The 17,500-nt window shown below is 40.6% G+C and overlaps 3 protein-coding genes across 4 annotated transcripts in view; 1 reads left to right on the forward strand and 2 right to left on the reverse strand.

The window, feature by feature from the left end:
• The window catches only part of LOC133662723 (macrosialin-like), a 10,173-nt gene extending 5,675 nt beyond the window's left edge, over nucleotides 1-4,498 (reverse strand). The window contains exons 1-4 of one of the 2 annotated variants that reach the window (XM_062066849.1): nucleotides 4,339-4,498; nucleotides 2,360-2,814; nucleotides 2,098-2,217; nucleotides 1,769-1,835 (exon numbers count right to left, since the gene is read on the reverse strand). In XM_062066849.1, the coding sequence (XP_061922833.1) occupies nucleotides 1,769-1,835; nucleotides 2,098-2,217; nucleotides 2,360-2,814; nucleotides 4,339-4,381 (685 nt within the window). In that variant the 5' untranslated portion in view covers nucleotides 4,382-4,498. The remainder of the gene's footprint in view (nucleotides 1-1,768; nucleotides 1,836-2,097; nucleotides 2,218-2,359; nucleotides 2,815-4,338) is intronic. The other variant, XM_062066850.1, reaches the window with a different exon arrangement.
• A 4,491-nt stretch (nucleotides 4,499-8,989) lies between these two features.
• Nucleotides 8,990-12,132, forward strand: LOC133662724 (inhibitor of growth protein 2-like). The gene is made up of 2 exons (XM_062066851.1): nucleotides 8,990-9,246; nucleotides 11,258-12,132. The coding sequence occupies exons 1-2, from the start codon at nucleotides 9,102-9,104 to the stop codon at nucleotides 11,956-11,958; spliced, it is 846 nt and encodes a 281-aa protein (XP_061922835.1). The 5' UTR covers nucleotides 8,990-9,101; the 3' UTR covers nucleotides 11,959-12,132.
• Nucleotides 12,133-16,051: 3,919 nt separating this feature from the next.
• Nucleotides 16,052-17,500, reverse strand: part of LOC133662725 (RWD domain-containing protein 4-like) — a 10,626-nt gene continuing 9,177 nt past the window's right edge. The window contains exons 6-7 of the mRNA XM_062066852.1: nucleotides 16,604-16,653; nucleotides 16,052-16,499 (exon numbers count right to left, since the gene is read on the reverse strand). Of these exons, the coding sequence (XP_061922836.1) occupies nucleotides 16,407-16,499; nucleotides 16,604-16,653 (143 nt within the window). The 3' untranslated portion in view covers nucleotides 16,052-16,406. The remainder of the gene's footprint in view (nucleotides 16,500-16,603; nucleotides 16,654-17,500) is intronic.

Here is a 17,500-nt window from a genome sequence, read left to right on the forward strand (position 1 = left end):
TCGCTTGTTGATGCAGTACAGCCTGAGGGATCGAAGGTCACAGGCTTAGCTGCTTACGTGCAGTGATTTCTCCAGATTTTCTGAACCCTTTGATGATATTACGGACCGTAGATGGTGAAATCCCTAAATTCCTTGCAATAGCTGGTTAAGAAAGGTCTTTCTTAAACTGTTCTACAATTTGCTCACGCATTTGTTGACAAAGTGGTCACCCTCGCCCCATCCTTGTTTATGAATGACTGAGCATTTCATTGACTTTTATACTCAATCATGGCACCCACCTGTTCCCAATTTGCCTGTTCACCTGTGGGATATTCCAAATAAGTGTTTGATGAGCATTCCTCAACTTTATCAGTATTTATTGCCACCTTTCCCAACTTCTTTGTCACGTGTTGCTGGCATCAAATTCTAAAGTTAATGATTATTTGCAAAAAAAAAATGTTTATCAGATTGAACATCAAATATGTTGTCTTTGTAGCATATTCAACTGAATATGGGTTGAAAATGATTTGCAAATCATTGTATTCCGTTTATATTTACATCTAATACAATTTCCCAACTCATATGGAAACGGGGTTTGTATATTGCCTTCAGATTGAAGTTTAAAAATGTGGTAATTCAAACAATTTAAGTTATTCAACGTTTTTATGTTGTACTTAGTATATTTTTGCTGTTTTGTATGCATAAAATAGTAATATATGTATATAATTGCATATATTGTACCATTAAGCGGACTCCGTTTTACACACACATGGATGGTTGCCTTTTGGGCTTGTTTACATAGAACTGGTTGCTTCTTTTTATTGTGACATCTGGCAACACTGCTTTGTGTTACCAGCATCAACGTTTACATTTTTCCCTCCTTACAAAATGTCTTCCCCTAGAGGGGGGGTTACCCATATATGCGGTCCTCTCCAAGGTTTCTCATAGTCATTCACATTGACGTCCCACTGGGGAGAGTTTTCCTTGCCCGTATGTGGGCTCTGTACCGAGGATGTCGTTGTGGCTTGTACAGCCTTTTGAGACACTTGTGATTTAGCATTTAAGTCTCATCTTAAAACTCATTTGTATACTCTAGCCTTTAAATAGACTCCCTTTTTAGACCAGTTGATCTGCCGTTTCTTTTCTTTTCTTTTCTACTCTGCTCCCAACCCGGGGTGGACCGCTAGCCTGTCCATCGGATGGGACATCTCTATGCTGCTGACCCGTCTCCGCTCGGGATGGTTCCTGCTGGCCCCACTATGGACTGGACCTTCGCTGTTGTGTTGGACTTTCACAATATTATGTCAGACATCCATTGCTTTCGGTCTCCCCTAGAGGGGGAGGGGGGTTACCCACATATGCGGTCCTCTCCAAGGTTTCTCATAGTCATTCACATTGACGTCCCACTGGGGTGAGTTTTCCTTGCCCGTATGTGGGCTCTGTACCGAGGATGTCGTTGTGGCTTGTACAGCCCTTTGAGACACTTGTGATTTAGGGCTATATAAATAAACATTGATTGATTGATTGATTTAGGGCTATATAAATAAACATTGATTGATTGATTGATTGTTGCTCTTTTCCCCCCAAGCTTTCTTTGTTTTTGTAATTGTGTTTTCAGAATGTGCCATTATCCCATGAACCCCTGGAAAATAGGCATTTTGTTACTTTTTTACAGGAGTGTCCATTATTCGTGGATTGTGGCCATTCACAAGGGGTCCTTTGGGATGTCTTGGATTGTAACCCCAGCAAATAGCGGAGATCTAGAGAACATGTTTTATCTTAACCTTACCTGTACTGAAAGGGTAGGAGAAGACAAAAGACAGAGCATCCACATAGACCTTGTTTTCAGCCAAGCTCTGTGGAATTAAAAGAAAATTGCAACATGATCTTAATTGCAAAGTCAACATAAGTCATTGTGTATGCACGGGTGAGACAGTGTGTGATCTATGTCACATGCTGTGACACACACACACAAAACCGGCTTGTCAAGTCCACTTCCCTTTTCTAACAATTCCTCGTCAGTCAGACAACATCACATGATGGCGCAAACAAGGTACAATCACTGTGAGCTTTTTACCATCAGCAATCTGGGAAACAAAACAGAAAAGGCAAACACACCTTGTTGAACATAAAGGTGATAAAACCCTCCTGGAAGACCAGTGTGAGGTTAGCCTTGTTCTCCTGACACTCCCCGACTGCTTTGGTCTTATTGGGCTGAACCACAAAGGTCCCGCTGGCCTGGAAAAGGAACAAAAAATATTCACTTCCTAAAAAAAAAAATGTTGACAGCTGCACGTTATCTAAAGAGACGTGTGCAAAACGTCTACAGCCACGTCACTTGGCGATGTGATTTAGTGTATCTTTGGCTGCAAGAACCTACGTTTGGTGTCATCAGGCGGATCTGCAGCGCCATTTGAGCCATCAGGCAGACCACCTTGTCCTTCATCAGGCTGTAGTTCCCAACGCTCAAGTTGGCGGGCGGCGTGGGTTTGGGAGGAGAAGGAGGCGATGTCGGCGTTGTGGTTGTGTTGGTGGAAGGCACAGGCGTTGTAGCGTTGGTGGAAGGCACAGGCGTTGTAGCGTTGGTGGAGGGAACAGGCGTTGTAGCGTTGGTGGAGGGTGCAGCTTTGGTTGTAGCATTGGTGGAGGGCACAGGCGTTGTAGCGTTGGTGGAGGGAACAGGCGTTGTAGCGTTGGTGGAGGGAACAGGCTGTGTAGCCTTGGTGGAGGGTGCAGGTGAAACACTTGGTATGCTGCTGGTTTGGTCAGTCACAAACTTTTTGGCAGGGGTCAAAGTTGCAGGAGCCTTGTCCACTTGAGCCAGCGTCAGTGCTTCTTGCAAAACAAAGACAACATTTTTTTTTTCTTAGTACTTAATGCAGCAAGAGATCAAAAAAGTCACTCAACAAACTTTTTATCAGGGCTGTCAAAAATAAAGAGTTAAACCATGTGATTAATCACAAAAAATAGTGCATTAATTATTTATTTGCACGGGTTAATCACACAAATTATGTGACTGTACATGCTTTTTTACCCTCACTGTGGATGGTTACCTGACAAGCTACGCGGTTGTTACACGGTCAGTGATCAAGTCAATGCATACACCAGTGCAAAGATGAGAGACTCCGACTGGTGTGCTCACTGGTAAATTTCACTCGAAAATACCCACAGATGGGCCTTGTGGTTAGAATGTCCGCCCTGAGATCGGTAGGTCGTGAGTTCAAACCCCGCCCGAGTCATACCAAAGACTATAAAAATGGGACCCATTACCTCCCTGCTTGGCACTCAGCATCAAGGGTTGGAATTTGGGCTTAAATCACCAAAAATAATTTCCAGAGCACGGCCACCGCTGCTGCTCACTGCTTCCCTCACCTCCCAGGGGGTGATCAAGGGGATGGGTCAAATGCAGAAGGTAATTTCACCACACCTAGTGTGTGTGTGACTATCAGTGGTACTTTAACTTTAGATAAAAACAGTTTTAAAAGAGACTTCCTAACAAATACATTAAATGCATTTAAGTAGCAAGTACAAAGAACATTTACAGAATGTTCCTGGGCGACATTCGGACAATAAAATTGCAGCGGTGTCCTAATTTTCAAGTTAATTTAAATCACGTAAGCAAGTAATAACCTGTAATTAATCAGGATTAATCCAAATGTAAAAGTGTGATTGATTGGATATAAAAAAAAGTATCATTTGACAGCATTAATGTTATCATTTAGTGCAAAAAAACAACAGTATGTTTTTATTTGTGTTGTGTTAGTTAAACAGCATATTTGTCAAATAACAAAAGGTAGACATTGTAATGTAAGATCAGCGTGAGGTGGCGGGGTGAGAGCAAAGTTACTTGTTGTGTTGACATGGACTGATAACGTCCTATTTATCCAAGTGCAAAAGTCCATGGGTGTATATTGTATTTATGAGTCTAAATTCAGCTCTTTAGTAGTTACTATACCAACCATAGGACTGAAATAACAGACATTAGGCACATTAGAGGCGAACTTTGTAGTTAAAGCTATCCTCCTGTGTCATGAAACGTCAAGCAAACAAGAGGAAAGCTGCTCAGGCTAAAAGCAGATTTTTTGCAATTAAATTCACATTTGTTTGGCTGTTTTTTTAAAAAACAGAGACACAAACCAGCTACCTGGAACACCGTGGAAATGTGTGAACGAACCAGGAAGTCACACACTCACGCACACACTGACCGACATTTTGAGTCTTTACTGAATGACACCATTTAATTGGACAACATTAAGCCTATAAGCCGAGGAGACATTTAGACTAAAAAGCAACATATTCACACATTGTTTAGAAAAACACATGAACGCAGAAGTGTGTCTGTGTGAGACGGAATATTACCTGAAAAAGCACAGCACAGTAGAAGCAGAAGGGACGATTTCATGGTGGCAATTATGCGGAGCGGACAATTGGCGTGTAATGACGCTCAAAATGAAACATCTGCACTTAGTCGAGTCACAACTCAGTCAAGGTAACAATACTACACACGGAAACACCAGAAGTACAAGGAAATATACTAAACATATACGTTTTAAACTCTACATAACTTCTACATGACATCCCTCGAGTTTTGAATAAACCTACTGTTTACAGTTTTGCTTTTTAATTGAATACATTTCACATTTTAATGACACTATCGGCACTTTACTTTCTTTTGTTTTGAAAGATACAAGCGGAATAAGTCGCATACGCAATACGCCCAACTGTATTAACGGACGGCGACTGTTTGGGAAACGAAACTAAACAAGTCCAGGCCTATGGAGGTTAATATACTTGAGTGTCATTACGAAACAAAGAGTTGTCTGTGACTTGCTGTAGCGGCAGCCGGCATGGAGGTCAATGTTTGTCTTTATTGTCAAAGCTTTTTTGGACACTGAATTTATGTGAACTGAATTTGTACGGCAAAATACGCTGATAATTTAATTGAATAAAAAATATTGATCAAAATGCGTGCGTTTGGAAATTGGGTTTGTTAAAATAAAGTGTTTTGAAATTATATTTATTAAAATTGAGTGCAGACAATTTCGGTGTATAACTTGTTTTCGTTGCGACGCAACTCAAACCCACTTCCGGTAAATGAACGCTGACAGGGATCGTGTCTCAGAACCAGCCAATGAGGTGTAAAGTTTGCAGTCACGTGACACAGTAAACCTTTAACATTGAAACTGCAGCTAGCAATATGACATGTAGTGCAGTTTTCAAATTAATGTAAGTCTTGAAGTATGAAAACAATTCCAAAAGTTGTAATCTACACTTTTAAATGACATACGGGTTACTACGATTATCATAGGGACGACATCACAGCAGTGGGCGTGGTTTGAGATAAGCGCGAGACGCGAGTGTGAGGGACACGGAAGCACATATCACAACAAAGTTGTTTTTTTTACCTTTGCGTCTATGTTTCGCCGTATCTGTCGCATATGTGCTTTGTTTTGCTCGATTGTAAAATGTGTAGATCAAGTAGGTTGTCTGGGAATCTGTTATTAATAGTCAGTGTTCCACATTCGGTATTTTGATGTACAAAACCCAAAACCAGTGAAGTTGCAACGTTGTGTAATTCGTAAATAAAAACAGAATACAATGATTTGCAAATCCTTTTCAACTTATATTCAAATGAATACAATGCAAAGACAAGATATTTAATGTTCGAACTGAGAAACTTCTTTTTGTGTGTGCAAATAATCATTAACTTACAATTTAATGGCAGCAACACATTGCAAAAAAGTTGGCACATGGGCATTTTCACCACTGTGTTACATGGCCTTTCCTTTTAACAACACTCAGTTAACGTTTGGGAACTGAGGAGACCAATTTTTGAAGATTTTCAGGTGGAATGCTTTCACATTCTTGCTTGATGTACAGCTTAAGTCTCTGTTGTGGTATTTTAGGCTTCATAATGCGCCACACATTTTCAATGGGAGACAGGTCTGGACTACAGGCAGGCCAGTCTAGTACCCGTACTCTTTTACTATGAAGCCACGCTGCATGTAACACGTGGCTTGGCATTGTCTTGCTGAAATAAGCAGGGGCGTCCATGATAACGTTGCTTGGATGGCAACATATGTTGCTCCAAAACCTGTATGTACCTTTCAGCATTAATGGCGCCTTTACAGATGTGTAAGTTACCCATGCCTTGGGTACTAATACACCCCCATACCATCAAAGAGGTTGGCTTTTGAACTTTGCGCCTATAACAATCCGGATGGTTCTTTTCCTCTTTGGTCCGGAGGACACGACGTCCACAGTTTCCAAAAACAATTTGAAATGTGGACTCGTCAGACCACAGAACACTTTTCCACTTTGCATCAGTACATCTTAGATGAGCTCTGGCCCAGCGAAAGTGGCGGCATTTCTGGGTGTTGTTGATAAATGGCTTTGGCTTTGCATAGTAGAGTTTTAACTTGCGCTTGCAGATGTAGTGACAAACTGTAGTTACTGACAGTGGTTTTCTGAAGTGTTCCTGAGCCCATGTGGGGATATCCTTTACACACTGATGTCGCTTTTTGATGCAGTACCACCTGAGGGATCGAAGGTCTGTAATATCATCGCTTACATGCAGTGATTTCTCCAGATTCTCTGAACCTTTTGATGATATTATGGACCGTAGATGGTGAAATCCCTAAATTCCTTGCAATAGCTCGTTGAGAAATTTTGTTCTTAAACTGTTCGACAATTTGCCCAAGCATTTGTTCACAAAGTGGTGACCCTCATCTCATCCTTGTTTGGGAATGACAGAGCATTTCATGGAAGCTGCTTTTATACCCAATCACGGCACCCACCTGTTCCCAATTTGTCTGTTCACCTGCATGTGGGATGTTCCAAATAAGTGTTTGATGAGCATTCCTCAACTTTCTCAGTCTTTTTTGCCACTTGTGCCAGCTTTTTTGAAACGTTGCAGGCATCAAATTCCAAATGAGCTAATATTTGCAAAAAATAAACATTTCGAACGTTAAGTATCTTGTCTTTGCAGTGTATTCAATTGAATATAGGTTGAAAATGATTTGCAAATCATTGTATTCTGTTTTTATTTACGAGATAGGCTCCAGCAAGCGGTAGAAAATGGATGGATGGACAACGTGCCAACTTCACTGGTTTTGGGTTTTGTACATTCTGAGTGTTTTATTCAGTAAAAATCTGTAAAATTCCTTTTTTTTTTTTTTAATCAATCAATTAATCAATCAATGTTTATTTATATAGCCCTAAATCACAAGTGTCTCAAAGGGCTGTACAAGCCACAACGACATCCTCGGTACAGAGCCCACATACGGGCAAGGAAAACTCACCCCAGTGGGACGTCAATGTGAATGACTATGAGAAACCTTGGAGAGGACCGCATATGTGGGTAACCCCCCCCCCCTCTAGGGGAGACCGAAAGCAATGGATGTCGAGTGGGTCTGACATAATATTGTGAAAGTCCAACACATCAGCTGTACGTTTTTATTATCAGTCAATATTGTGTGAGGATTTGTATTGTCGAGGGATCAGCTTTTATCCTTTTATAAGGCATCTTTTTTACAACAACCTCCACACGTTTGAAGTGTTCTTAAAAAAGAAAATCCAACTACTTACAGCAAATTGCATGGTCTGTAATGTATGACAGCGACGCTGCATAAAACATGTCTATTTGCAAAAACAGTGTCACGTGACTGTAAACGTGACACCTCATTGGCTGGTTATGATACACGGTCGAGTGCTTCGGTTTAATTTACCGGAAGTGGGTCTTGACTTTTAAAGCAATAAACAGGACTCTATTTTAACTAACTTAATTTTTTAAACATACATATTTTATTCACAATTTTGATGTAAAAAAATCTATCCATCCATTTAGTACTGCTTAACCAGAGTTCATTCCATAAAATTCAAACGCATAAAATTCAGTTTCATGAATTCAATGTCAAAAAGCCTTTGGTAATAAATACAGTTATGTCAGTTTGAATAAAAATTTAAGGGAAAAAAAGTCATTATGTTTATAGAGTAATATTAACAGAAGTAGTAATACTACTAACAATCATTTCCTGAGACAGTTGCACAGTAATATTTACCAAAAAGCAGGGGTGAGTGGGTCGATCGATACGATTACCAGTAGTTTTGATACCACGGGGTAGATTAGTATCGGATCAATAGTAGTGCGATGGAAAACATTTTTTCAGTTTTTCTATATTTATCTTAAAAAATTTTGGTGTTTTTCGTGTTGTTATTGTTACATTGATATTTACACATTTACAAACCTAGTAAATAAATACTTGGATTAGGCGGGGTTTCGGGGCAAGATTCCCATTGATTTATTTGAATGACAGTCAATTGCACTTGTTTTGCTCACAAAATTGTACTTAATAAATGGAAATACTTGTATAATTATATGTATATTGTTACGTTGTCTTATACTGCCGTACTATACTACACAGTATTTCTCCTAAAATATGTTTTCTTTGCCTAAAATGATTGACCTGAGTAAAGGTTATATCATTCAAGTCAACTGTAAGGTTTGTAAATAATGTAAATAATTCAATGTATATACTCTTGCGTGATGACTGTATTATGCTGATAGTATTTGTACCATTAACTGATTAACGTGGACCCCGACTTAAACACGTTGAAAAATGTATTCGGGTGTTACCATTTAGTGGTCAATTGTACGGAATATGTACTGTACTGTGCAATCTACTAATAAAAGTTTCAATCAATCAATCAATCAAAATGGCAATATCCGTATTTACTGGGTATCCGATCGATACCGATTTACAGGCATATTGTGTCACAGAATATATTGATTTTGCTTTACATTAGATATTTTTTAAAACGTGTGTTACACTCACTTAGTCGTAGTTAATCTCTTCGACACTGTAATTTCCCGGGAAAACATTATAGTCCTCTCGGCCAATTGCGACCGAGTAACTTTCACTAGCCCCGCCTTCGATGACGACAGCGGCGAGGGAAACGGTCCAATACCATAAAAGGAAAATACTCAGGCATGCGCAGTAGCTGCAGTTTTGTTCGAAGTGAAGTGCTGCCTGGAACTGCCCTTACAAGCTGCAAAGTCGTCCACATTTGAGTTTAACGCAACATTTTGTACATTTCCTTGCTCTCTATGCATCGGGGAGACCATGTTAGGTCATCACTATCCCAATGCTGACAAGTCGCAACAACTGGTCAATTATGTGGAGGATTATCTGGAATGTGTGGAGTCCCTGCCTTTGGACGTACAAAGAAATGTTTCCCTCCTACGGGAAATTGATGCAAAGTATCAAGGTAATGTGTCTTAACGTGTGTTTACTTTTTGAGCCACCATGAACGACCTCACCGGCAGAGTGCTGCAATGGTCGAGCAAAGTCGCCTGTCTTGTTTCCCCATTTTGCACAAACCCTGCTCGCAGCTTTCCAAATGTGCCAATGTGCACAATATAAACCGACAAAATAGGAAACAAGTAGGTAACGCGTTCCTTAAACCCGGTAGTGGATCTCTCGTGCATCAAATCCCATTGGAAAAGGCGGACATTTTATATGTATTCCTGGTAAAAAGCATACATATGTATTATTACATTACCTAGCAGCTCGGACAAATGTCATAAATCCTCTCGTACGTTCGACATCTACATAATGGTGTCGAAGTCAACACAATATGATGACAAAAATCAACTGTTATTTGACACAAGTCACCACCGGATGTTAAAAAGAGTGAAAGACAAGTAAACACTTCTGTATTGGATCATGCATCGATCGCTCTACTCGAAACTAAAGCGTTGCGTTCTGTTTTGGGGGAGAAAATCGTCCTCATCGTTACTTTAGTTGGTAGCGGCGACGAAGCTAGCATGTTTAGCCACACGCCACAATACACATTGGAACATTTAAAGAGTTGCAATGAAGTGTTCGATGGACGTCTTGGTGTAATTTGTGCGTGCTGTTTTCGACACCGTGGTGCTCCGTCGACTGTTAAGCTTCTCTAGGCTCCGCCCCTGTCACGTGCTTTCACTGTGTTGTCACTTCCGGTCGAGGAGAAGCACTCATTTTCTTTCCGAATCGATACTGAGTCAAATTCAGGCTGGTGTCGGCGTTGCCGATCTTTGTGCAAATATATCCAATGTGCCTGCTAAAATTTAAAAAGTTGTGCGTTTTATATTCAATGGACATTGAATATTGTGGATTTTTTTTAAATTTATTTTATTTCTTCTTTTATTTGGGTTTTATCGTTGTATGGTTTATTTTTCTGTGATATGGATCCCCCTGGGTCTGAAATAAAATGACTACTACTTCGTATCTCATAGCATAAAATATACAATACAGAAAAAATAGGACAAAATCCTACAAAGAACACAACAATTGTTTCAAACCATAAAAAAGTAAATTGATAGCATTACAACAAATTAACAAGAGCAATTTAGAATAAAACGTAATTCACAATTCAGTTACATGAACATGTTAATGTGAAAATACGAAATATGTAAACTAGAGATGCCGATAAATGCTTTAAAATTTAATATAGGAAATTATCGGTATTGTTTTTTAAATTATCGGTATCGCTTTATTAAATCAACATTAAAAACACAAGATACACTTACAATTAGTGCACTAACCCAAAAAACCTCTCCCCCATTCACACTCTTTCACAGAAAAGGGTTGTTTCTTTTTGTTATTAATATTCTGGTTCCTACATTATATATCAATATATATCAATACAGTCTGCAAGGGATACAGTCCGTAAGCACACATGATTGTGCGTACTAACCTTTGACAGTTAATTTTACTCCTTTTCATTAATTACTAGTTTCTATGTAACTGTTTTTATATTGTTTTACTTTCTTTTTTATTCAAGAAAATGTTTTTAATTTATTTCTTATTTTATTATTTTTTTAAAAAAGGACCTTATATTCACCATACCTGGTTGTCCAAATTAGGCATAATAATGTGTTAATTCCACGACTGTATATATCGGTATCGTTTGATATCGGTAAAAAGCCATTATCGGACATCCCTAATGTAAACACTTCACCATTCAACATTAACACATCGCTTCATTCGAGGTTTAGTTAATTTTTTACACTGTGTTCCTGTTAATGATACACATTTAAAATTATTAAAGTATTGATATTTTGATTTGAGAATCGATATTGGAGCATAAAGATCTGGTATCGGCAGTATCGATTTTTCGGTATTGAACTGCACATCAATAGTCAGCAGAATAAAGTTGCTGAAAGAGATTATTTCGGCTCACTTTCAGTAACCGTATGATATAATATGACCATTACGTGTGTTACTACTTACAGAAGTGTTGAAGGAGGTGGATGAAGTGTTCGAGAAGTACAAAGGAGAGCAGGATGCTTCCCAGCGGAAGCGCCTGCAGGTCCAGTTGCAGCGTGCGCTCATCGTCATCCAGGAGCTGGGTGACGAGAAGATCCACGTGGTGACCCAGATGAATGAGTTGGCGGAGAACCGCTCACGCCAAATGGACTCCCACTCCTTGTGCCTCCAGGAACCCTGTGACCTCGAGCACCTGGTGCCGGAGCGGCGCCCCAACCTTCAAGAGACCTGTGCTCCTGAGCGCACCTCGGCCCGCCGCCCGCGACGCCAACGCAACAGTGAAAGCCGGGACTCCAGCCATCCGTCAGCAAACGGGTCTCTCGTGGATGACCCCATGGATGAACTGTCCATCCCGCCTCCCAGAGAGAAGAAGTCCAAATCTGCCAAGAAGAAGAAGCGCAAGGCAAAGCAGGAGCGAGACGCTTCGCCGGTGGACTTTGCTATTGACCCCAATGAGCCCACGTACTGCCTGTGTGAGCAGGTGTCTTATGGGGAAATGATTGGCTGTGACAATGACCAGTGCCCCATTGAATGGTTCCACTTCTCCTGTGTGGCACTGACCTATAAGCCTAAGGGCAAATGGTACTGTCCCAAATGCAGGGGGGACAGTGAAAAAACCATGGACAAAAGCCTGGACAAAAACAGAAAGGACCGTCGGTCGAGGTAGTGACCCACTTTCTGGTTTCAGTCCCAGTGTCAAGACTATCACTTGTAGTCGACTAGTGAACATGAAGAAGAGCACAATCAAACAGAGAAAGCAACATATCACTGATGCTTCCATTTTCATGAAGCTATTTGTTTTAGGCGAGTTATCCTTTATTTTGACATTAAGTAATCAAATTAAAACATCTCTTTTCAAGCTCATCATGTGTATTTTCATTAAAATATATATCAGGTTGATGTAGTCATAAATTAAGAAGGGACACTTATGAGGCATCTTAAAGAGAGAATGCAAACTGTTTATTGAAGTAAATAATCCCCGGCCTGATGTCCATATAGATTTTGGGAATATTTGGTGAAAGGGGAAGATTTACTAAAAAATATGCTTCTTATTTGATTAAAGAGCTGCCTTTCTCCATAATAAAATCAGTCACATTTAATTTGTCAACCTAGCAGATAAAGTGACTGTTTTATAGGATCAAGTAGACCTCTTTGTAGCACTGATCAGACAACAATCAGGAAACTTTGTTAGTTCGGACAGCAGGCTTTGAGGACTGCCTGGCAGGAGATCATTATGCTCAGAGTGTCATACCTTGATGACAAAGTCTGCTGATGGCATGCCTTGATGACAGAGTGTGATGTCAACCCTTCATGACAAAGAGTTCTGATGTCATATCCTGATGCCCTTTGGACAGCTAAGATCGAAGCGGTAAAAGAAAGGGTTTGTAATTGCTAGCGGAAGGGCACAACTCACAGGGCTAATTTATGAACACGGCACCCCCAAAAATACATTTTTAAAGGTGGGCGCCATCAGATATGAACGGAGGTCAACAGAGGTGCTCCGAGATGAGCAGGGAGGCTGCCACACACGGGCCAGCAGATGGCGTCCTTACTCTTGAGAAGATTCAACAGAACATAAAAGATTTTTTTGTACAACGAGGGCTGTTAGGTGAAGCTGTGAGAAGTTCTCAGGAGAGCAAGGTAATAACACACCTTACAAACTAGCCTATTTACATAAATGATTTTTATTGTACGGCCAATTAGCTTTGAAAGGTGTGGAAAGGATATGCACGCTAATAAGATGTTTATTTCTCCACCAGAATACAATTTTAAGCCTGAAAGACAAAGAGAGGGATGACAAGATCAACAGTATCATCAAAACCATTGTGGAGAAAAGCAGTGGTGACATTGCCAAGTTGCGGCAGCTCATCACTCACTGGGACGCGGAAGAGCGGGCCATGTCGGACTGTGACATAGACGAAGCATCGTATGGCGTCGTCACTCAGCAGAAGATCAAGAAATACCTCAAGGATTTTTTCTCTGAGCGCATCATATACGCCGAACGGGAGGAAGAAGACTTGTGTTCCGACGCCACTTCAGCAATGGGAATATTTGCAAGGGCGACCGCCGTGATTACCAAGAAAGCACAAGACTCCGATACCTTGGACCCTGAGGAAGAGGACGACACTGGAATCTTTGAGGAGGAGCTGAGCGCCTACACAGATGAGCAATATATTAATCCGGATACCTTTGATGACCTGCAGACAGAAGAGACTTCCACGTTTTCCCAAACATTAGATGGTTCACTTTCTCCATCTGAAGAGGCAGACTTGGGTTCTCCTTCCACATCACCCATTACCTTCCTCGACCAGGCTAAACATTTGCTCTTAAATGTGATTAACCCTGTTGTTGACACCATCGACACTGCAAGCAAAACAATAGTAGAAACAATGAAATCTACCTTAATGTCTCCTTTTGATGAGAATAAAACCAGCGAAGAGGAAGAGCCATGTAACTCTGAGATGGAATCTATTTGCAGCCCTTCCTCTACACGGACTCAAAGTTCACATGCTTCAACCATCATGAGTGACAGCAAATATGAGAGAGACTCAGACATCTTAGATCAAGAGGCAGAAGAGGATACTTGTCATTATCCTGACTTTTTGGAAGAGTCAGCTGAATATCAACTGAGGGATGCAGGAACTGATACTCAGGCAGCTGACATAAAATTACTACAGTCTTTAAGTTTTCCCAGTGGATTAGAAGACCCTACACATACCCCGTGTAATTACCTCACAACGTTTTCAACAGAATCCACCGAGAGCATCAGTAAAGCACGTAACTTGGCTTGCACGGACAACAGTAGACTCAATGAGCAGGTTGCCGGTGCAGTAGGTTTGCCAGATCTGCTGGAGTGTGGTTCCACCCAAGGCTCTGTTTCTACTGGCTACATGTCGCCAGAAAACATGGATGCAGGGTGGCCTTCATCAGAAGAGGGTGCATGTAGTAAACTCAGTTCACCAGAAGTCTGGCAACCAATGAGTCCTCCATCAGTTGCAATAGCAGATAGTAAAATTATGTCTCCGAAAGGTTGGTTCAAAGAGCAGCCTTTATTTGACACAACAGTAGATTATGTTAAATCACCAGAAGACTGGGTGGAAAAGAGGCCTTCTTCTGAGGCAACAGTAGACAGCGATTTTACCTCAGGGAATTGGGTAACAAAGAGACCTTCATCAGAAGCAGAGAAATATGCTAAATTTGAGTCATCAGAAGACCGGGTTGCAAAGAAGCTTTCATCGGTTGCAGGAGCTGATAGTGATCTTGACTCACCTCAGGACTGGGTCACAAAAAGGCCATCAGAAACATTGGCAAATGCTGATCGCAAGTCCTCAGAGGACTATGTCCCAAAGAGGTCTTCATCGGTTGCTGTAGTAGATGCGGTTTGTAAGTCTCCAGAAGAATGGATCGCAAGGAGGCCTTCAGAATCATTGGCAAATGTTGATTGTAAGTCCCCAGAGGACTATGTACCAAAGAGGTCTTCATCGCTTGCCGTAGTAGATGCGGTCTGTAAGTCTCCAGAAGACTGGATCGCAAGAAGGCCTTCATCAGAATCAGGAGCATATGCTGATCCCCAATCTCCAGTAGACCAGGTAACAAAGAGGCCTTCTGCTGAACTTAAATTGCATGAAGTCAGAACAGTCAAGAGGTCTTCATCAGAAGCAGGTGCATATGTTGAACTCAAGTCACCAGAAGACTGGCTCACTCAGAGCCCATCAGTTGCAGAAGTAGAGGCTGGACGCAAATTTTCTGAAGGCTGCCAGTCGAGGAGGTCTTCATCAAAAGCGGTTGTAGACGCCCCTAAGTTGTCAGAAGGCAGGGGGTTCAGCGGGTCTTCATCTAAAGAGCCTGAAGATATGGACATGAAAGTGTCAGAGGACAGCGTTGGCAAGAATATTTTATCTGACACGACAGACCTTGAAGAGACACCATCTCTAGAACTTCACGCCAGGACATCCCTTTGGAAGAGGTGGCTCATAAGGCGGCCACGAAAGATACACCCACTTCTAGAGGACTGTCCTGGTACTATCCTGGACTGTATAGGAGCCAAACCAGCTATCAGGCCAATTTTCAAAAAAGTCAAATCCATGTGGAAGACCCACTATGGCAGGAGGAAAAGTAAGAGGGTGAAAGCAAAGAGCGAAAGAAAAGGCGAGAGAACACCATATCCAATCATTTTAGAAAACAAGACAGAAGACTTGTCTCATTCTTTTGACTCGTCCACAGTGTCAGTGACGTTACCACTGAGCGATAGCGGCACCAATGAAGACTTAAGCACTGACGAACAATCTTCACATTTTGTGGAGGATGCACATGACATGACAAGTTTCTTTGAAAACATGTTTAAGAAGGAGTTTTCCAAACAGTTAGAGAAGTCCCTTAAAAGGAGTCTCTTTGATGTAGTCAATGATTCCATTCCCGAAAAAGGATCATCGGCACATCGAGACAAATCAAACGTTCGGCGTAGCCGACCTTAAAGAAAACATTCCCTCAGTTCTAGGGGAGGATTTTAAATCTCCAATATTTGTGTACAGAACCTGATATACTTTTGGCACTTTCTACAATAAAAATGTCTTTCCATACATCAGGTATGTTTTCTCACTTTTGCTCATTTACATTGTGCAGTGGATTGAATATTATTTCCACCTAATGTCCAATGGAAACTCTGGGGAAAATATGTGCTCATTTAAAGCTAACATGAAACTTTCAAATTATAATCATGATATAGTGTCCTAACAAATTTAACACAAAGTCGGTCACCCGTTAAACTACTTTCAAAATGTTTTATTTATGTACAAGATATTTTCAGGTCAAACAAAATCATGAGAAAATAGCAAAAGGAGTAAAATTGTGTTTTAAAATGACCACGTTCAATGTAACACTTGCACTTTCAGACGAAAGTGTAGGCAGTGGGATTCAGTACCTTCATGTTGGAGAAATTCTGAACAAGAAGACAATCCTGCCGACACATGAACTCCTTATTGATGTTCACAAGCACAGCTTGTGTCCTGTTTGCCACAGTTTGGAAGGTGGATCCGGTCATTGCTAGAACCTTCTTGGACAGCAGCAAGAGTGCAGCTTTTAGGGCTTAATCGTCATCTTTGCCTCCTGTCTTACTCAGCTACAACACAGCGGAGAACAACAATTACCGCAACAGAAGTGTGAACCAGTCTCACCCGGTTTCGATTCAGATGTTGATCCACTTACGTGCTGGATGTACAGTGAGCATAGAGAGGAAAAACATACAAGACAAAAATCAATAGTGCTCTTTGTTAAATGTGTGCCATGTTGTGGTGGAAGGTTTAAAAACATACTTTGATAACGTCGATCCAGTTCCAACCTCTGGGCAATTCCCCTTTGTGGTCTGAAAACACAATCTATACATTAGTCAGGAAGACCAAAATTTCATTTAAGAGTTCTCCTTGTGTATTTTTACTCCTGAAAATGAATCTGGTAGTCATTTTACATAACATAATGAATTTTTAAGAAATCGGTAGATACATATTTGGAATGCCTCTTTTCTATCCTCAAGACTCGATACGCTGCCCCCTCTTGGTGTGACGTCACTCGCAGAAATGGAGCCAATTTTCTCGCATAGACAGTGTGGATAAAGGCATGTAAAACTACCATTTTGATCACTTAATTGCATGTTTTTATCGCCATGGTCCAAGATTACTTAAAATTATATGCTTGACATTACATATTATAATATTTATATGTATTTTTTGCTAATAGACACCAGCAGCAGCTGGTGGTTTTTGAAGTAGGGGGAAGCTCATTTTCAGCTACTCTCTAAACACGAGTACAGTCTCCAATAACAGATAACATATACAGATGCTAAATTTTACAAAGAAAAGATCACTTATAGCAGTGGTTCTCAAACATTTTTCACCAAGTACCACCTCAGAAAACTCTTGGCTATCCAAGTACCACCATAATGACCAACATTAAAATACAGTAGCATAGTAGGCTTGAGTATTAATTCATTAAAAACAAGGCAGGGGTTTTATTTTGCAAGAATATTTAATATTTTTGGCCACTGTAACATCACACAAAGTTTGAACAGTAACACTGTTTGAATATTTAATTAAATGATTGTTTAGCATACACGTACCACAGTTTCAGAATCACTTAGCGGATTGTAAAATTCTACATATCAACTCGGAACATACTGTAATTTCCGTACTATAAGCCGCTACTTTTTACTACGC

Source organism: Entelurus aequoreus, linkage group LG12 (genome assembly GCF_033978785.1).
Source record: "Entelurus aequoreus isolate RoL-2023_Sb linkage group LG12, RoL_Eaeq_v1.1, whole genome shotgun sequence".
Lineage (NCBI taxonomy): Eukaryota > Metazoa > Chordata > Actinopteri > Syngnathiformes > Syngnathidae > Entelurus > Entelurus aequoreus.

Excerpts from the sequence above, each read along its gene's own strand:
- LOC133662724 (XM_062066851.1), top strand. The coding sequence starts at position 9,102 with ATGTTAGGTCATCACTATCCCAATGCTGACAAGTCGCAACAACTGGTC. Across the intron at positions 9,247-11,257 it reads AATTGATGCAAAGTATCAAG|AAGTGTTGAAGGAGGTGGAT; the intron begins GTAATGTGTCTT and ends TACTACTTACAG.